Here is a 21,169-nt window from a genome sequence, read left to right as displayed (position 1 = left end):
AGCTGTGTTTGTCATTATGTGTGTGCTGTTTTTTATCTCCTAAATTCAAAGATCCAAGTTTAGAAGAAAAGTAAATCATTTCAACACAACAGTATAGGTCTGCAAAACTTAGTTAAATTTAGTAAAGACAGTTGCCTTTTTTTGCAACTTTTTTTTCTTTTCTTTTTTTACACCTAAGAACAAAACAAACAAACAAAAAAAAGTCTTTGCTGGTGGCCTGCAAGTTCAGAGTCAAGAAATAATCCTTCACACAGAACCCTATTATAACACCAAGCTGGCGTTTTTGTACGGATTTAACAAACAAAACAAGACTAAGCTAAACAGCTGCTAGCTGCAGCTTCCTATTTAATGCACTTTAGGTGGGCGTCTCCCATTTCTTCAGAATCACGTACCCGACCTTTAACTCTTACATGAGAAGGTGAATAAGCCTCTTCCCCAGAATGTCAAACTACTCCCTGAACACTTATTTTCATAGTTGATTAATCTGCTGATTACTTTCTCGATTAATCGATTAGCTGTTTGGACTGTAAGTTGTCAAAAATTGGTGAAAAATGTTGATCAGTGTCATCAAATGTCTTGTTTTGTCCACAACCCAAAGATACTCAGTTTACTGTGAAAGAGGGTTAAAGAAACCAGGAAAATATTCACATTTAAGTAGCTGAAATCAGAGATTTCTTAAAAAAAATACTCAAACTTATTGTCAGAATAGTTGACAATTAATTTAATGATCAGTTATTAACTGATTAATCTGTGCAGCTCTAGATACCAGTAGGTTCATTCTGCACCTACACAGGAAAATGAAGAAAATGTAAAAATGTTAAATGAAAGCCTCTGGGCTCTGAACTGTTTATGACCTACCTTGTTTATTTCAAGCTATTTATTTACTTATATGTGTTTATTTTATTTTGCTTTATATCTTTTTTTGTGTGTGTGAAAACAGAACTCATTATAATTCCTTGATAATTTCTGACCATGTGTTACAGCCCCACTGTGTGTCCCAGCAGCTCCACTAGGTGTCATTGTTGTGTCGTGTTACTAAAACCAAACGGGGCTGGGCAGTTAAATGTTTGCTATGCAGAGTTTTCTTAGCTCCTTTGTGCAGAAGCACTGGTGCTGGGCTCCATGAGAGGATTAAAGGGAACCCGACAGATTTTTTTAACTCGATAAAAATCTTACTCTGGCAGCCCAGATGTTAGAGAAACATGAAATTCAAAATGTCCTGACATCAGTATCCGTGAAGAGATGATATCTGTGTAGCAGAGGGTTACAAATCTGTTTTTCTTTTGCGAATGCTTCCCCTGGCTGTCACATGATGTTATTATGCATGCTTAGCTCGTCAGTGCCAGTATGTGAACACTCACAGAATAGTAATGGAGGGACACTGAAGGAGTTTTCTCAGCTGGACCGGACCAGTTTGTCATTGTATTCAAAATGAATTTATTGTCGACTCTCCTCGCCGCTGTAGTGAACACACATGAGCTACAAATGAAGAAATGACAGTATTTTTGTAATGTTTTTTTTTTTTTTTTTGTCCTGGCGTCGCTTCTCCTCAGCCAACACAATAAAAAATAATTTCCATTTTCTCACATTTTTTTTTCTTTGTTTTACATTCTTCTTTTTTCTCCATACAAAAATTATAAATATTTTGTGTTTCACTTTTCATTTTTATACAAAAACAACAAACTATACAAATCAAGTGAGACAAAATAACAGTGAGAATGGAGGCAGAAAGACACTTATCTGAACTGAAAACAGGGGAGAAAAAGCACAGTATGTTCCTACCAGGCCCTCAGACGCTGATATGCATCAAGATAACACAATGTCTCACACTGAACACTGAACACTGAACACGTCCCTACTTTGTGCAAGTCTAAAACTAACTTTCTCATGGATGTAAGTGCTATAGAGGCACAAAGTCTTGCAGCAACCGCTTGAAGGAACAAATAAACCTCACGTGACTCTTGCATGTCACAGGAGATTTGCTTTCAAAGCAGAGAGCCCAGTTTTCTCAGAGTGCACTGGTAGATAAAGAGGTCTATAGGCAGAGATACAGGCGGGCACTGGCACTCAAACGTCACCTCATGTAGAAGGCCTTCAGTCTGTTCCTGTAGCCTGCTGGCAAGCATATTTCACAGACATGTTTACAGGGGAAAGATGGCACTATCCAGAATCAACCGCAAAAAAGATTTAACACATTAAATCTAAGCTTTGGTCCTGTGTCGGGTTTGGTGGAAATCTTTCTTTCTTTGCACAGATTTCTGGAGATTTATTTGCAAAAATGACCTTTTAAAAACAGAAATAAGGCCAATATTTCAGATTACTTCTTAATCATAATTAAATATCACAATTTTTAGTAAAGTTTTAGAATACATTTGGGTAAGAATGCATCCTTGATTCAAAATGAGTTTGGAGGGGGAAACATGTACACAAAAATCACAAAAAAACTCCAAGGCACTTTTTTTAAACGATTAAAATGCCTTCATTATCATGGCACGGTCATGGTAGACGTTAAAACAGACAAACTCTATCGGATTTTGGCATCAAGCTGTCATCTGAGAATCAAAAAACTACTCATCTGACTCCCTCTCGAAAGGCCTGAAACATGTCAAGAGTTTGTTTTAAGGTCAAACATGACCATTAGGGGTGTAACACATCTTTAAGGTGTGCTTTTATTTTGAAATGTACATGGTATATCATTTAAAATTGTCTCATCGTAATTTAGTTGCTTTTTGTGAGTTGATATAAATGTAACTCAGTGTATTAAAGGGACATGATATTGTCTGATAACGATCAAAGACCCCTGAACTGAATCATAATATGGCAAACGTTATATAGTTGTCCAAAGAATCAATATTAAATTGTATCGTGATGAGTCTTGTGACTTACACCCCTAATAACCATGCTGTGACAGGTATTTTAATTGTTTTTAAAGAGACTGCCTTGGAGTTCTTTGTGATTTTTGTGTACACAAGCTGAGTCTCAGCTCTAAAAACCAAATGAAAACTCAACAAAACTAGAACACAGTGGGAGCCACAGAGCTGCTGTCACCATCACAAAGACAAAAAGATCTGACAGTGATTCTGGATGAGACCACACTCTCTCCTATCATGAATTTTGGTTGCGCTGCTGAGAGGGGAAAAATGTGAGAAATGCTTGAAAAGAAATGCTGGAAAGTGAGAAAAAAAAACATCCTGGGAGACTGAGCAAACACTTGGGGATAAAGTCAAGGAGAGTATGGCGATCAAACAACCAAACTACATGAAAACAGTCATACACCCATGTGTGTGTGCATGCACAGATTAACACACACACACAGGCAGACATACCAAGGTAGTAAAGCATAGATAGATATGATCAATATATCAATATACTGTATGCAGAAGGCAGACAAATATACATACAATCAACAACCCTCCAGGGTCATTTTCACAGAGCCGGGGAACACGTCACAACAAACAAAAAACAGTCGACTTATATCATGTTATTTCTAAAAAGAAAAAGAAAAAAGAGGAAATAAAAAATATTGTAACAAATCTTCCTCAATCTGAGGATTGAGCCCCCGCTGACACAAATGTGAAATGATAAAAAGTGGTTGAGATCGAGATTTGTCCTGTGTCTGTGTCGGGGCTTGCGTACCTTTAAGGTACAAAAGAAAAAATGCCAAAGAAAATGTGACTTAAGCACAAGAAAGAAGCACTGCTGAGTACAGTAACACTACTATAAAGGTCTGTGTGACTAGTTTGACTGGTTTCTAGTGTGATTAAGAGGTTGTCCTTGTTGCAGGCAGCCGAAAGCAGGCAGATAGATTTTGGTTCAGTTCCAAATGTTCACATTCTGTTAAGCTGAGCGTACACTGTGTATCAACAAAGAACCTCATACTCATATAGTTCCTGAAAGAAGCAACAGTACATTTAGTGCAATTTGTCTATGTCAATGTGTCTCTACTGAGCTTATCTTAAAGGAAATCTACACCTCTGAACCATTAATCTACCTCAAGCGTGTGTGTGTGTGTGTGTGCGCATGGATATTTCTGAATAGAGCTTCTTCATGTAAACACTTCAAAGTAAAAACCTAAAATTAGGCACAGAGTCATCATTTTGTCCCTCCTTCTCATCCCTGTTTTTCAGCATAGGTAGTGGGGGAATCAACTGGCACAAAATATTAAAAGGGATAGTTTGGATTATTTGAAGTAGAGCTGTATGTGGTATTTATCGATACTCAGTGTGTTAGCTACAGTGGCAGCAGCAGGAGTTCTGGTGTAGGAAGCTAAGCAATGTACTGCTGTGCACAGGGTCGGCAACAAAACATTTTAGCAGCTTTAGCACCTAAAAAATTCAACATCAGTTTAAGTGTACGCTGTATTTTTTTTATATTTTTACTGCTTTTCTGAGAGGCCCAACAGCCTTTTCTGTCAGGAAACTGCTGTTACACAAGCCACATATCGCTCTCTCCAAACAAACCAAACTCCATAGGCAAAATCAGTCTTTTTACTTTGCAGAACACAGGAGTTGCTGGTCCACTGCCTGCCTTAATCTGTTAGTTTGTTTGTGTTATTGTGTGACTTTGGTGTTTTAAAAGGTTAGTCCAGATTCACCAGTCACTCAATAACATAAACAAACTAACCAGTCAAGGCAGCGGTAGACCAGCAACTCCAGTAGTAAAATTACAGATTTTGTGAACGGAGTTTGGTGTGTTAGAAGAGGGCGATATTTGGCTTACATAAAGGTGGTTTCCCCATTACCCTGCATTTACACCAGGCGCGGCTGCGCCGCGGAACGGCTGTGCCGTGGCACGCACAGAAATAGAACCCATTGTAGTCAATGCTGTAATTTACACCAGAAGCACCGCGGTGCGTCTCAGCAGCATCCCAGAAGTGGCTCGGCGCTCCACGGAGAATACGCAGCGAGTCTATTTTCGACGGATGGCACGTCGATTGGCACAGAGCTGGTCGAACGGGCAGGAAGTCAGGCACGGAAAACAGGGGAGAATCCGGTTGATTTTCAAAATAAAAGACCCCGTGCAGACAATTTAACTACGTAGCCTGCTTATCCATGGTAGAAGCACAAAGAGCAAGGAAAGAGGACTTAATCAACAAAATCAGAGCAAGTAAACATAATCAGACAGGCAAAACGCTCTGCTGCTGAAACGCTTCTGAAACGCTGCTGGTGTAAATTGAAGTCGTGTGCATGACGGAGCAAAACCGCGGCGCAGCCGTTCCGCGGCGCAGGCACGCCTGGTGTAAATCCCAGGTTAGAAAAGGCTGTCTGATGGCAAAGTAAAATAGTGAAAATATTTTAAATGCAGCTTACAAATAAGCTGGGTTTTTTTTGCTGACCATTTTTGTAAGTGTCTATAACACATTTTGTTGCACAACAGTTCACTGCTGTGCTTCCAGACTGGTTCTCATCTCTGCTTCCCCTCACTGAGGGCGTGCTGACTGGAATCTTCTGTAGCTAAAACTCTGACAACAAGTACCTCATACAACCCTACATCAACCCCCACATAAATCCAAACTATCCCCTTAATGATGTTTGTGTGAAGAGAGGGACACTCTTATATTCAAGCTACTGACGTCGCAGCCCGTTAAAATAAAAGTTAAAATAAACAAAACAACATTTTCCAGCTGTTAGTCCGTTGCATTGCACACATTCCCGGGTCTTTATAGGTAAATTTTAAGTGCCTGCATTTATCTGGCACCTTGACAGAGTCCCTGACTCCTATGTCATGCCTCAGAAAATAAAATAAAATAAACCAAAAAACAAAAAGAACAAAGTACATGCTACATGGCTGGAGATGGTGTCACAAAGATAATACAGGCCTGAAAGAGTTGACCTCTCTTCACACAGGGTTGTGGGGGAACACAACAAATATTACAACAGGAGAGTTTGACAAAAATAAAACATAGACACACAAAAAAACAGAAATCATACATTAGGGTTGATATCATCAGTCTTAACATTCCAAGATGCTGTTGACTGCAGCCTCCAGAGCAGAGTCTGTGTCGGGGTGAGGGGGCGATGTGAGCTGAGGGGGGCACTGGGGCTGGATCGGGTGGGAGGACAAGTGGAAGTGCGTCTGTCCTCCCGGCGTTGCTGTGAAAGTTGAGGGCTTACCTTGGGGATAACTGTTGGCAGCGGTGAGGCTGTTGTTGCTGGCGCTGCTGGGCCCGTAGTGTTGCTGGGATCTCTTCAGTTCCAGGACGCTCTTGTTTTCTAAGTGTGGAGGGTGGGGTTTATCCGCTCCACCCCCTCCCGGGTCTCCATACCCGGGCTGGGAGTCTGTCCTGTACGGTGGCTCCGTGGAGCCTCTGTCTGACTGATTCCAGCTGCGGCTGGACGACGACTGAGGGGGGAGAGGGGGATCTTGGAAAAGTTTGGATTTCATCCCACAACAGAAGTCCTCCAAGAAGGCATCTATAAAACAGACAAAGATGAGGCAAAGATATAAATAAAACCAAATACGAAGATAACAAGTTACAAGAGAAGTATAATGCACATGTTTTACATATTTATATTTTCTATATGCTTACATATAGACACTTCTATTCTTGAAAGGGAGCAACTGTAACGCAAACAGTTTCCCCTCAGGGATCAATTAAGTATTTCTGATTCTGATTCTGAACTTAAGGATGAACCCTGTGTTTTCAGTCCTATGACAGTAGTTCACCTCCCACTGGGTTACATCACCATGGTAATTTATGTTGAATTGAACTGAAATTATCTTTAAAATCTTACTAAAAAGTGGTGAGCAAGAGAGAAGAGGGATTGAAGAAGAACATCCTGGGAGAGGGAAGAGGCAGAAGTGTTCAAAGACTGGTCAGCAAAACCATTTCACTGCGCTTTTGTATATGATATATCGACTGACTGCAGCAGTAAAGCCTTGTACTTGTTGCACTTACAAAATCAATTAATAGATTTGATCATCCATCTGCAAATCAGATGATGCCAGATGATCAAGCAAACGTATTAAACGATATCTTTGTGAGTGTGATCCAATCTCCCAATTTCAGTTTGACGCTGTCACATGCAGATAAAAGAAAAACAGTATGTTCAGACCAGCGACAGCGCCAGAAACTGACGTCCAACACTTGTCGCTGTGTGTCAGGCGTGGAGGGGGACTCAACTTTTCTCAGCATTCAGCCGAGTACGTCTGATCGTTTTGTAGCTGTCTTGCTGCTAATGTGAACATAAGGTGAGGCTAAAATTGTCTCACACACCATAAGCACACATTCAAGTAGCAAATTAATTTAATGGAATACACAGGTTATTATAGTCAGATCCACTCATGTCCTAATGATGGAGCTCTGACATTATAAGACCATTAATTTATAATAAACTTGAACCGCTTTTAATGTGTCATTAATGTTGTGTGTGTGTCAGATATTTTGTTTATTATTTATTCTGATGATCATTTTTACTTCAAGTGTCATTAAGTATCCTGAAAGCTTTCTAAAAAATAAATGTATTATCATCATTATTATTCACACAGTCTATGATTTTTTTTGTAAGATGTCCTTCCTGCATTTGGCAGCTGCAACTGTGCTGCTTTTAGCCCAAATTATGTGTTAAAATTCTCCATATTTGTTCAATATTTTAGCCTGCTCTTTGTTTGTAAAATATTCTGCAGCATTTGACCACAGTCCCTCACTCATGTCTAGATTGGGCAACCCTGGGTTTACCAAGTGGATAACCACACAGACTCCTGACACAAACCACATACAGATTTAATGTTTGCGCTTATGTTTATCTGCTAGCTTAACATGTTTGACATTGTTATAGAGCATATCTGTGTTGTCACATATCGCAAGTAGGAGTTAATAAGACAAACAAGTCTCAAAGAAAGTCAATTTTCTCCTTATTTGCTTGTCTGAAATTTTTTTGTGTCAGAATGTTCAGAAGTTATGTGGCTTGAGAAAATGGGTCCAATATTTACTTTGGTGACTATAGGACGAAAGAATCTGGCAAAAAACCCACATGACACACACTGAAATCACTCTAACCGTCTCTGAGAGAAAATGATTTGCTGTAAATGGTTTCGCGCTTCTTGTATTTTTTTACCTGGATCCACTAGTACCATGCGTTTGTCTTGCGTCAGGTTGCTGCGCTCCTCTTGGTTGAACGTCCTGTCAATCATCACCATCTCCGATGAGGGACTGGAGCGCTGCAGGGAAGAAGGGAGAGGCGACCTGTTAGGCCCGTGCATGTCGTAACATGAAACGAATGCACGTATGCAACCAGTTGCTCGTGTCTGTGTGCGCCTACCTCAGCTTCCACAAACAGCAGCCGTCTGTATTTGTTGATCATGGACTGTGTCCTGTTCAGCACCTGAGTTGCAACTACCTCAAATTCTTCATCCACTGCAAACCAAAACACACAAAACAAGGTACTTTAATTCTGCAAACATAACTGCACTTCTGCAACATTTGCATTAAGTCAAATGTAAGACTTTTTCAGACCTTTATGACTGCAATTTAAAACCTATTTCACGTCCATACTGGCAAAAAAGATTTAAGTGTTTAAGGACCTGCAGAAACCTTGAAATAGATGCATAAACATGGTATACAAAGAGGCTGTAGTTCATCAGATTCAGGTTAAAGGTAATGAATTCAAGGCCGTACCCTGTGAGAACTCATCCTGGCTGGGCGGGGCCCCCTGGAACACGTGGTAAGGGAGAAGTCTCTGCAGTGCCTCGTCGATTGAATTGAATCGACGCCTATCTGCGGTGTGAACACCAGCATGATCCTTCCTTAACTGCTGTAAAATCCTACAGAGATGACGGGGGAAAAGACACAAGCTTCGTCAATGACTGAATGACAAACGTAAAAAAAAAATTACCCCCGATTCCTTTTGCAGCCTGAGTTGAAACGTTTTAATGAAATAAGCATCTCTGTGCCTGACAAATAACTAATGAATGTCTCTCTCTCATTTTCATATTTATAAATGGTAAAGGAATGAATTTGAATAGGCCTGGTCTAAATAATGCACAGTAAGTAAAAAAAACTCACATTCCTCCTCTTGTAAGTGGTGGAAGGGCAGGTCTCTTCTGAGCACTGACCTAAAACCAGCAAAAACATCATAAAAACGCCAATATCATCACTGTTAGCATAATTCACCTTAAATATACTGTATAGTGCAAAATGCACAAGGTGCAGAATAAGTGATATACCTGAGAGTTTAGCGTTGAATCTTGAGTCATGACTAAAAGAGAGAAAAAAACAACCTCATTAGGTCAAAGTGCAACATTTAAAAACATAATTGAAAATAAACAAAATTGTTACCATGGACACTGCTGAGCTGTACCGGTCGTTCCTGTTTGAGGGCCGGTGATGAAGAATTCTGAAATATTAAAAAACAAAAAACAAAAGTCAGATAACAGTTTTCAGGGTGAAAATAAATGAAACAGCAGCAGTAACCTCTGATTGTACCTGTCTGTAGTCTTGCTCCTGTGTCACAGTACCGGGTAAAGGGGACAGAGAAGTGCAATTCTGAGTCTGAGTCACTAGAAGGCGCTGGACAGGGCTCGCCGTGACCTGGCTTTGTCCGCCAATCCCCGCCGTCGCCGGGCCGACTAGAGTGAGCCGCCCAGGTGCGCACGATGTCTGCGCAGGGACGGAGCTCGCACAAGAAACTCCCGTCCACGTTTGAGCTGCACCCCCTCCGACCTGACTCCCACCCACTACTCCCTGATTCAGTATGAGCTGGCCTGCTGGCGGTGCAGTGAAGTTCTGCCCCGCAACAATCTGCACCGCGTTCTGACTGGTGATGAGGGCGTTTGAGTTGGGGTCGGCGGGGCCGTTGTGGATGGTGCTGGCCGGAGTGAGGGCCAGAGAGCTGGGCAGCAGGAACTGTCCGGGTGGGATGTTAGTCTGTGCTTGTTGCTGCTCCAGGGGCGGCTGCACCACGATGGAGCCGTTGGCGGTGTACTGTCCCGCGGGAGCAGCCGTGTTAGCGTTTACTACATTAGCCAGGGTGGTGGGAGTGGGCTGCAGACCCAGACTGTAGACAGTCTGAGCCCCAGCCTGAAGGGGTTTAGGCTGGATTGGTCTGACAAGAGTCTGGGTCCCTCCGGGGCCCCTCTGGATGATGATGTTTTGAAGGGGGATGTTTTTGAAAGGTAACCCCACCTGCCCTTGGGTGGGGGCGAACACCTGTCCCCCTGTTGGGGTCCCAGCTGCAGACACAGGGGCCCCCGGCCTCAGCACAATCTGAGGGGACCTCTCCAAGCTGCTCAGAGTCATCACACCACCACCTGCCCCGAACGAGCCCAACACCTGGATGTGCTGGGCGGAGCCATTGGGCAGCTGCGACACCCCTTGCAGGAACTGGCCTGCGGGGAACGCAGCTGTCGCCGTGGTCACCACACCCACTCCCCCTCCATAACCCCCAGAAACCAGCTGGGAGGGGAACGGAACAGGAGCCTGCACTAGAGTGGGAGCGGGCTGGGAGTCCAGTAAGGCCTCCTGGGCCAGCGTCTGCTCCGTGATGTCGGCCTCCATGAGAGACTTCTGCAGGATGTCGAAGGGTTGGTCCTCCCCGCCGAGGTCCACCCCTCCAGGCGACGTCTCCGTCCCCAATTCATCCTCGATGAATGAAAGGCTGCTGGAGAGCTGGAGGCCTGCCCCTGCTGAATCCTCGCCGAACTCACCCATTGAAGAGGAGCCATCCTTGAGGCCAGTGTTGGAGCCCGCCTGAATGAAGCGTTTACAGAAAATGAGCAGAAAGCAAAAGACTGTTTGCATGTGAACTGAATAAAAGAGTGACTCTCCTGCAGGTCCATCTCATACATGTATGATGCTTTTTATCAGCTGTAGAAAAAAAAGAACTATACAAAATGCTTTTTTATCATTTTAGTATGTAGTTTACCATTGTTGAATACTCTGTTCTGGTAAGTTAAAGCTTTCTAAGGTCTGTTATTTGTGCATAAAAGGCTGTTAATGTTGACACAGTTCTGATCATAGACTCTGGAGCAGCAATAAAATCAGTTTTTATTATTACAAAATAAGCCCAGACAGGGTGGTGCAGGACTCTAATTATTGACCAACTCACTGTACATTATCCCTTATATAGTATATTTCCCCTGATTAGGACTAACTGGATTCACATAGGGGTCAAGAAAAAAACGATTCTTACATATATTGCGGTTGTCTCTTGAAAGATAATGAATAGAAAATCTAAAACCCATTTCCTGACAAAAAGATTTGTAAGGCCGGGCATTATGTTCCTTACAGGTGAACCGAAGAGGAAAGGGACCTGAACAAAAGCCACATGTATGCAAGTTATTTATAACTAAACTTATTATGGATCACTAGAAATACACCATGTTTTACAAGCTGGAAGTAATCTCACAGTGGGGAAAAAAATAAACCTGTAAATGCATACATAACTGTTTTATATTTGCATCACAGCTCTCTGAAGCAGAATCGAATCTTGAGATGCCAATAGATTCCCGCCCCTACTTGAAATATTTAAATATTTCTTCATTCTCAACTTTCCTCGTTTCTTAAGAGCACTGAGTAGATCATCTCCACACAAAGCAAATCATAACAGAGGTGTTACTGCGCAAATCTCACCAACATCCCATTAACACCTGGTATTAAAACGTGATTTATATGTGGACACGCGTCGTGTTCAGAATGTGATGGTGGATCAAGATGATCACAGATTAACTCACCGAGTCACTAGCAAAGAAGGATCCATCTGACCCATAAGCTGCATTCGTTACATCATCTTCTTCAATCTGCAGAAACAACATAGACAAGAATTCAACAGAGGAAAGAGCGGACTCAGCTTCTTTATGCATCAAAATAAAGTAACTAATCAGACAGATTTTTATAATGAATGACTGAATATATTCTCAAAGGGTCACTCACAGATTTGCTGTTGCTGCCATGGAGATAATCGTTCAATGCATCCACATCTCTGAAACAAGCACAGAACAGTTGAAGGTGCTATAACAAACCAACAACAGGTCTAATAAACATTTCTTAATTCTCCCAAAGTTGAGTGACAGAAAATGGTTTACAATAAATCTCTTGTGAATGGACCATTACATTATTAACTTCCCTAATTCAACAAAAGGGGAAGAAATAAGTTTGCAGACACTTGTGACTTTGATTTCAAAGAGGAACTCCAGTAATATTGCCTAAATTTTTTAAAGTATGTGGCGACACTGTGAACCACCTGGTGGAGACAAACATCACATGCATCCATTCATTAAGTGATGGCGTGTCCATTTACCCTAAAATATCCAGAAGACGGCGATCGTCATCATCATCCATGACACCTGAAACATTATGAAGAGATAGAATTTAGTAAATAAGGGGAGGACGGTTCTCTGATTTGAACTAAAGATCTTTACAGGGTTTCTGCCGGTTTTAAGACCTTTTGAAAACCATTATTAGTGAAATTTAAGGCCTGTTTCATGTCTGTACAGGCAAAAAAGTACCAAGGATATGAAGGAAAATCCCAAATATTGCTAGAGCAGAGTGGGTGATGCTAGGCCTGGAGTTTGGTGACACTCATGATGTGAATACAGAACAATATTGCAGACATTTGCTGGTTGCCTTTAATAGCAGCTTTATGTATTTCTGTTATTAGTTAGTTATTTTCAATAGGCTTTAACCAAGAACTATTCTTGAGCTGGATCTCACTCAGTTGCACGTACCCATATTAGAGGACAGTAACATTAACAGAAATAATTTTAACATGTTAGTCCCTCCAGTCTTTTTTTGGGATTGTTGCGGCCTAAATCTCACAGTAGCTTTTTGAAAGGCAGCTTGTTCCAGGAAGAATAAAACTGCACTCTGTTCTGTATCATCAGAAACCTGACCAAAAAGGCTCAAGATTACAAAACTTCTAATAAAATATGTTTTATTTGTAAATGAAGAAGTGCCTCTCGGGGGGTATTACACAGGAAGCAAATCTTTTTGGAGCTCAAACTCCAAAACAGCAAAAAAAAATCATAAAATATTAAACTGCACAGAGAATTGATAAATGTCAGTAACAATGACAAACCCTGTGTTCTTTTCAGTCCTTGTGTAAAATAAAAAAAAATACATATAAATGACATTTGCACGGGAAGCTACGATGATTGGACAAAACTGCTAGCTCTTGCGGTTTTTACGGATATTGGTTGAATTTGCAACTTCCTGAAGAGATGGATTAGTTTATGTTTGTGGTTACTGGTTCAGTCATGGTTTTGTTTTGTTAACCAATGCAATCAATACAAGTGTTTCCCTAAAATATACTTAAAGGTGAGACTGAAGTTACCACAGTTTTATAAAAGTAATGTTAATCCAATCAAAATAATCCAATCAATTTTTAAGACATTTCACTAACTTCTATCACATTTTAGACATTTTATATCCCAAAATTCAAATTACTGGACTTTTAAGAACCTGCAGAAACATCGTTTATAAATAAAGTATAAATCTGCATGGATCAGTGGCCAACAGCTTCATTGATCATGACACTAAACCTCAAATTATCACTTGTTTGTTTTCATTCTGAGGCAGGAGTGTATGAGCTGAAAATATGTATATGCATATGCATATTATGCTGGTAGTAGTAAGGACATCTCACTCACAGATTTCCAGCAGGAAGCATGGATTCAGTCATTTAACACCCTTTGTTTTCTGGGCTGCAGGGTGAGAAACTGCATTTAGAAACAGATTTTATGTAGATTACACAATGACAAGCGTGAAATACAGGCTGTGGGAGTGCTGCAGAGAGAGATAGGTGAGATAGAAAGGAAGAGATGGGTGTGTGTGTGTGTGAGAGAGAGAGAGAGAGACGTGGGGTGGAGAGGAAGAGGGGGACAAATATGTTGCTCAGTGCTGTGGGAGATCTGTATGTAAGTAATGAACCGGATGGCCTTCTTTCCCACCTACAGATGTTTGTCTCTGACATACTAACTCCCACCCATCACCCTCCCCTGCTGTCCCACATTGGTTGTCTTTCCACTCTCCACAGTGTGCGTGCAAAGGGGCATTTGAGTGTAAATAACTCCACCCTGCTCCATTTATATACCTTGAACGGTTGTTTTGAGTTTCTACATTGAAAGAGGTGCTGGCTTTATGTTGTGTTAGCCAGCAAAAGTATGCAGCGATCTTGGTGCAACACATTAAAGTGGGACAAAAAGAAGCCCAAAGAACAGAGTAATGGGGAATGAGTGTTTGAATATGAAGTTACTTTGACTACTTACTATAGTTGTATTTAAGCAATGTGGGGCACATGGTGTCAAAAGAAATTAGTCACAAATTCAGCATTTGAATAATATGGTCTTTAAATTGTTTTTTTACTGTGTTTCATGGACAAGGCTGTGACCCTGAGACTGTGCAAAATGTTAAAATTGCTAGACAATAGTTGGAGCACGTGGTGCCAAAAAAATATAAGTCCTTAAGTCATAAATTTAGCATTTAAATAATAAGCTAATTCAAACTGTGTTTCATGGAGAGGGCTGTGTCCCTGAAACTGTGCAAAATGTTAAAAGTGCCCGAGAATACCTGTAAACAATGTGGAACACATGGTGTCAGAAATAAAAAAATCATTTAGTCTAATTCAGCAGAAATGCTTTTTAAACCACAAGCTATTTTGCACTGTTTCATGGAGAATGCTGTGTCTCTGAGATTGTGCAAAACGTCGTAACTGCAATGCTACAAAATGGCTGTTACCATGACATAGGCTGTCTTTACAGCTCAGCCACGTTCAGCCTCCATCTTTGGTTGAGGGAGAACAAAGGACGGCAGAGTTGCTACACTAAAAACTGTGTTTGAACTGACTTCACCATGACGTAAAAACACCAAGAAACTTTCTAAAACATATTATATCACAGAATATCGAGGGAGTTTTTAATTTTCGTAGCGAATACTTTATATTTTCCTCCTCAAATGGGATAGACAACATCCAGTGAGGCTCCTTTGTCTTTCAAAAGTGGACACAATGTTGCAATAAATGCGAAACGACGGGACTTTTCAAAACAAACCAAAAAAACGTAAACCAAACAATTAACAAATAGATATTTTATTTCACAAAATGCCCCAGCTGTTGACTGTTTGTATGTAAAATAAAACACAAAATACGACTCTATTCCTTTATCTCGATAATCCAGCACGATCATTAAACCACCAAAAAACACGGCCGTTAACGGTTAACGACGTCACCAACTGAACAATCCACATTCAACTTGAATTTTAACGTTTGCTACATTTAGAAAAAGAACTAGACAGATTCGAGTTCTAACGTTTCACGGACAAATACGACCGTTTCAAGTTGCTCGAGAGCACAGCATTTGAAGATATGTCGCCAATTTCCAACAGGGCTGTCGACATACAAAACATTATCCGAGAAGTTTTAACATTTTGTATAATTTAGAGCTCCGAAATCAGCCCTAGCATGCGTACTTCGACGCAAACCAAGCTAGTCCCCGCTGCAGGTGCCGTATGCTGTCGCCGTTGGTTTTAGTAAGCCAGCTAATGTACAGCTTGCAAGTTTTATTTCCAAAAATAGACTGAATCGACAGAATGATAATCGCATTCAAGCAGCACAAAACGCCCGTCGTCCAGCCTGTGGCTGCTCGTCGCTGACGTGATCTTTCTTTCTCTGTTGGGGAGGCTTTCATTTGTCCTCTATGTGGCTCATCTGCCAGCATGAAAAACGTCACATTTGTCTCGATATGTCGAACCGACGCGTTTCAATCGGGGGATAGTGTACCAGCGCGTGTTCTGGTCGGGTCGCTCTCCGGACTGGACGCTCAGCAACATTATAACGATAAACATCGGCCTGTTCTGGTTAGCTAGCAGCGGTGTCGACGGAGCCTGTTTGGAAAACGTCGGCTAGAATTGGTCGAAAAGGCTACAGGACTAAACCGTGTCGAGCCATACATATTAATCCCGATTAGCAAAACATAAAGACGACTCAAAGAGGCAAACCCTTTACTCCTGTCTCACTCCTCTTGAAACCCAATATCTCCATTTGGCAACTTTTAATTTGCTCCCCCCTCCTTCTCCTCCTCCTCCTTCTCCCTCTCCCACTCATATATTTTTCTCACTGTCCCTGTTCTGTCTCGGATAGATTTTTCTCTCCGCTCAAACTCTCTTCCCTCCCTGAAGGAAGGGAGGAAGGAGGTTGTGTGTGTTTTTTCCTTGAAATTTTTATCACAAAATTATAATACACTCAAAGGGAAACTCACCGTCATGAAAAAGCAGTGCCTTGTCAACGGGGTTTCCTCGCCATCACCGCACGGGTTGTTGGGGTAGTGCACAGAACAAGGCAACCCAAATCAGCAGTGCACAACGATAGCACACGACTGTCCGAATTTGAATAGAAAATATACAAACAACGACGAGATATTAATAAACACACATTTTTTTATATTAATATGAATCATAATTGTATGTTTTATATGCCCCCATGAATTGCAGATAAATGTTATTAGACTTAATCATTACCAACGGTAGAGGGCGGGCCTCTGATGTATTTGCCACACCTTGACGTTGCTCAGGTATGACAATGGACACTGTTCATGAGAGTGCTGCCTAGTTACTTACTATTCCATAAATTTTACATTTAGATAACAATAAAAATGTTTTAGTAGATATTAAGTTAAGATTTGGCTTTTAAACTCCACTCACATTACACATTTTTATTATAGGAATCTTCTTTTTGTCTTTATCTCTTTGAAATACCACCACACATACTGTAGGCCTATATAAATATAACTTATAGAGCTTAATAAGGTTGAGTGCATATCAAAAATCAAGGGAAACGTTAATTTGCTAGGGTTACAAAATATTTTATTTTATTTTTATTCATTTGGTGTCTGATGTAAACAAAAATACACATAACAAACTTGGCCACATATACACAAATTAAGGAGAACAACACAAAAAACTATAAATAGCCCTTAATACAAAATAGCTGTATACATAAAATTGAGTAATAAATCAAATACAATTATAATACCTACAAAGACTGCACAAAATACAAATAGTACATATTCTAAAATATGTATAATATTCTAAAGTATCTAACTATCTGACATCATCTAATAAGCTTTTCCAAATCTTAGTTTTCACACACTAAAAGGATTAGGCCCACTTAATCATATTGGCAACAATAATTATTCTAAATATTTTATCATTAAATGGATTCTTTTTTATTAATATTATTTTGCAATAAACATATTTTATATAGTCTGCAAGTGGCCTTATCAATACCCTACATATAGAGATGTATGTAAGATAAATTAGGCCTATACATATATATATATATATATATATATATATATATATATATATATATATATATATATATATATAGATATATATAGATACATATATATATATATATATATATATATGTATATATATATATATATAGTTTTTACAATGTATTTGTGTTTTTTATTTCTAGGTTATTATTAAACTACCAATAAAATTTGAGGTCATTTTGGATTTTAGACGTGTTAAAAATATATGCTTCACAACAGCGAAATAAAAAAAGAATCCAAGAAAATGTCAATAAAATAAAACAACAGAGTACAGAAATTTGGTCGATATATCGATATTGGAATGTTTTTACTCCCCAATATTGGCCCCCAAAACCCAGTATCGGCTGGGCTTTACTACATGCATAGTCAAATCTTGATACATTTATTGCCACTAACAGTAAAAAAAAACATTTCAATTAAAGATTTTTAGACACGTACGTCAGTATTACCAGGTGCATTTTAATCAAGTATTTTATTTTGGTGGGGTACAGTTAGTCTAGGTTGCTAAAACTTAAATAGATATTAGGTTTCTATTTAGTATTATTTTTTTTACTGTCATGACTCCCTCCGATACAGTAGGTGGCGGTATGCAACTTTGCCTCACAATAACCACGAAGAAGACAGCGTGACGTTTCACTTCCGCATCAACTGACAGTGTAACAACATGGACACTGATGCTAGCTTGGAAACTGGGTTTGCCGGTGGAAGCGGTGCCGCAAGGATGCAAGAGCGGTTCCAGAAGCGGCACCAGACCCGGATAGAGGACGCCGAGCGGAGGAAGGAGGCTAAAGAGAGCCAGGCTGTGGCGGAGGAGAAGGGAGAGTATTTCTTTAACACCTTCAACACAGAGCGGGCATCCGTCGAGGAGCTGCTGTCCAGCTGCTCCGGAGCTGACCGGGCTGTGGTCACTCAGAGGCTGGAGGAGGCTACGAACAAAACACTACAGCTGCAGAAGTTTCTGAATGACAGCATGATGTTTCTAACACAGTACGACCTGAGACAGGCCCAGGCTGCTCTCCAGAAACTACAAACATCCCTGACTGAGACCAGAGAGGAGAGCCTGCCCAAGAAGAAGTTTGCCTTTAAAGCTCGCACGAAAGCAGCAGATAAAGCCCCTGCTCCTGTGTCAGATAAACCCTCACCTGATCCTGCCACACCTGCAGATTCAGGTACAGGCATGGGCAGTATTTCTATTAAATCCGTTAATTACATAGTTTTGTTACATACTCAATTCTGGTTGGTCAGTTCCAGCAAAGATCTGAAAGACAGGCTGTTGCTATGTATGATGGGCAGTAATAAAGTCCTAAAATATTTTTAAATCAATATTTTGTGTAAAATTATTGTTTTTTTGTTTTTGTTTTTTTGGTAAGTAACATGTAATAAGCTGAATAATGTAAAGTGACCAGGTCCTGTCACAGGACTGCATTATAAACTCCTTCAGGATGATTCAACATTTTGCATCACCCTGTTGGGGTTTATTTCATAATAATGACTAATGGTAATATTTATTATAACAAATACCAAAAACATAAATAATTTAATAAAATAAGAAAAAAAACTACAAAAAGTAAAAACAAAAAGGGGGGAAAGAGAAGAAAGAAAAGAAATAATAAAAATATAAATTAATGGGGGGAAAAAGAGGAGGAGGGAAAAATGGGGAATGGAAAGAAGTAAATGAAAGAAAGGGGAGATGGGAGTAGGGTAATTCCAAATATTTAAAAAATAATAGATGTAATGTACTTATCAAGTCAAGATGGACCTAATCTTTTCCTTATGCACATATGATAAATTCTTCAACAGTTCCATATTTCCATATATTAACATACATCTTCTAGTTTAAACTGAAGAAAAAAATGTATATACATATATATATATGTGTGTGTGTGTATTTTTTATTTTTTTTATTTTTTTTTTAAGTGGCTAATTACAAGCTCAGGGCCCTGTCACACATACATAAATGCAGGGGTGTGGCCATGGTCAAGACTGTGACTCCGTCCCCTCAAAGTTCATCAAAGTTGAACTTGATTCTAAGAAAGGATGCAAATTCACAGCTTCTCCCCTTAATTTGAGCCTGTGTGAACAGGTACATGTGTGACTGGGCCAAACACGTGGTTAACATACTGGGTGGGTTTACGTACTGAAACTGCTTGATTAAAGAAAAGATAATGCTTTGAATTAAAATAAGTATGACACGTTTGGTAAGGGACATTACTTATGAAAAGTAACTTAAAACCTTAAATGTGTCAACGTTGACTTTTAGTTTCACACAGGACATAAACCCCAGTCTCTTGGGTGCAAGTCCTGTCCTTTTCTGGTGAGGACAGGCTGAAACGACCCAGCATGCAACCCTGAATTTGCTCCCGGCCTCCTCTAAGATATCCTGATTAGTCACTTAAAACCTATGATGTGGGAAATTAGCAAAGCTCATCTTCTCAGTGTAGGGGGGTTTAAGTCTGACCTATATTTAGGCTACCTAAAATGTGATCATGTCAGTTTGTATAGAATGTATTGTTGTATTTTCAAAGTACAAATTACTTAAATACAAATTCCAGTATTTTGTACCAAGATACTTATTGATGTTTTTGTGTCCATCTCTGTTCAGGTAGCACCCAGGTGGACGGAGTTGTAGCATCTGAGCAGTGCGGCTTCTCCAACATGGACAATGTGCATCTGACAAAAACAGCCGAGGAGATCCAGAAGCGAGACGTGCTGTTGACTCACCTGACTAACTGCAAGGTCCGTCTGTTCGGTTCTCCCAGCACGCTGCACCTGAAGCACATCGACAGCTGTGAGATCCTGTGTGGGCCCGTGTCCAGCTCGGTGTTCGTCGATCAGTGTAGAAACAGCACTCTGGCCTTCCCCTGTCAGCAGCTGCGGACCCACAACACCACAGACACACAGGTGTATCTGCATGTCACCAGCCGGGCCATCATCGAGGACTGTCGTGGAGTGAGCGTCGCCCCGTTCTCTTGGTCTTACCCCACCCTGGAGGAGGACTTCACTGTGTCCGGCCTGGACCGGGACCGGAACAACTGGAGCCAGGTGGACGACTTCAACTGGCTCGCTGCAGGGACACCGTCCCCTAACTGGAGTGTCATTCCAGAAGCAGACAGGAAAACTAACTGGGACTCCTAGAATTATAATTTAAAACCTGTATTGGCCAAAATAACACATCAATCTAACCATCAAATGCAATGTTCTAAGATCAAATACACATAAATTATCTTGCTGATGTTATTTCATAAAGATCAGTTGGTTTCATGAAGGTTTTCTCTTTAAGGCACAGACAGTTTGAGCTTCTTACGCAGCTGTTATTGACAGATGTCATCCACTGAATGTGTTGCACTGCTACATCTCTATAAAGCTGTCTGTATAAGGGCTGGGTGATACAGCTGAAAAACTTATCACAGTGTTTAATTTCAGCTGCACCCATTCTCTCACTCCACACTATTTCTGTTGTTGTGTCACATGTTGATGGTCCGGCAAGAATATGATCAGCTGTTAATGAGCTTGGGCATATTTGTTATGTGCTTTCATGGCAGTTTGCACTTAGGTGTATTGTTTTATTACCCAGGCCTAGTCTGTATGACAAGCAAACATTAAAATAAAAATCCCTCTGTACCTGCTGGGTCTGTGGTACCATCTCAGCTCAGCTGAGACCGTGCATCACTTCTTTTGCCAATCTGATAAACTCTGATTAGGAGCATTGTATTGCCTTCCTCCTCGTCATAGTAAACAACTGAACTAAAGACAAAAATGCAAAACTCTTGAAAATGGCAGTGAAAGACTACGTCACACAGAGAAAACTGGATTTATTTCCTTCTTTTCTGCAGTAGCCGACCCTTACTGGTAAATATGTTTATTTACATTTTACAGTTAACCCCAGCCAATATAAGCTTAT

The 21,169-nt window shown here is 40.4% G+C and overlaps 2 protein-coding genes across 5 annotated transcripts; one reads left to right on the top strand and one right to left on the bottom strand.

The window, feature by feature from the left end:
- Window positions 1-1,845: 1,845 nt before the first annotated feature.
- On the bottom strand, window positions 1,846-16,470 carry bicral (BICRA like chromatin remodeling complex associated protein). Of its 4 annotated transcripts, XM_084740631.1 has the most exons (14): window positions 16,189-16,458; window positions 13,585-13,638; window positions 12,237-12,282; window positions 11,870-11,918; window positions 11,671-11,736; window positions 9,425-10,687; window positions 9,278-9,335; window positions 9,166-9,197; window positions 9,005-9,054; window positions 8,618-8,763; window positions 8,262-8,356; window positions 8,058-8,160; window positions 6,114-6,413; window positions 1,846-2,112 (listed from the first exon to the last, which is right to left on the bottom strand). In XM_084740631.1, the coding sequence occupies exons 3-14, from the start codon at window positions 12,275-12,277 to the stop codon at window positions 2,075-2,077; spliced, it is 2,241 nt and encodes a 746-aa protein (XP_084596757.1). In that variant the 5' UTR covers window positions 12,278-12,282; window positions 13,585-13,638; window positions 16,189-16,458; the 3' UTR covers window positions 1,846-2,074. The 4 variants fall into 4 exon arrangements, with proteins under 4 accessions (XP_084596757.1, XP_084596755.1, XP_084596754.1 ...); XM_084740629.1 differs by lacking the exon at window positions 1,846-2,112 and having other exon boundaries at window positions 5,322-6,413; window positions 13,585-13,653; window positions 16,189-16,468; XM_084740628.1 differs by lacking the exon at window positions 1,846-2,112 and having other exon boundaries at window positions 5,322-6,413; window positions 16,189-16,468.
- A 1,462-nt stretch (window positions 16,471-17,932) lies between these two features.
- Window positions 17,933-20,908, top strand: tbcc (tubulin folding cofactor C). The gene is made up of 2 exons (XM_084740632.1): window positions 17,933-18,437; window positions 19,871-20,908. Exons 1-2 carry the CDS (start codon window positions 17,933-17,935, stop codon window positions 20,401-20,403), a joined length of 1,038 nt encoding a protein of 345 aa, XP_084596758.1. The 3' UTR covers window positions 20,404-20,908.
- Window positions 20,909-21,169: the final 261 nt, after the last annotated feature.

The sequence above is a fragment of the Lutjanus erythropterus genome, chromosome 17 (genome assembly GCF_056507025.1).
Source record: "Lutjanus erythropterus isolate fLutEry1 chromosome 17, fLutEry1.hap2, whole genome shotgun sequence".
Taxonomy (NCBI): Eukaryota; Metazoa; Chordata; class Actinopteri; order Lutjaniformes; family Lutjanidae; genus Lutjanus; species Lutjanus erythropterus.
This window is presented reverse-complemented; position numbering and strand designations above follow the sequence as displayed.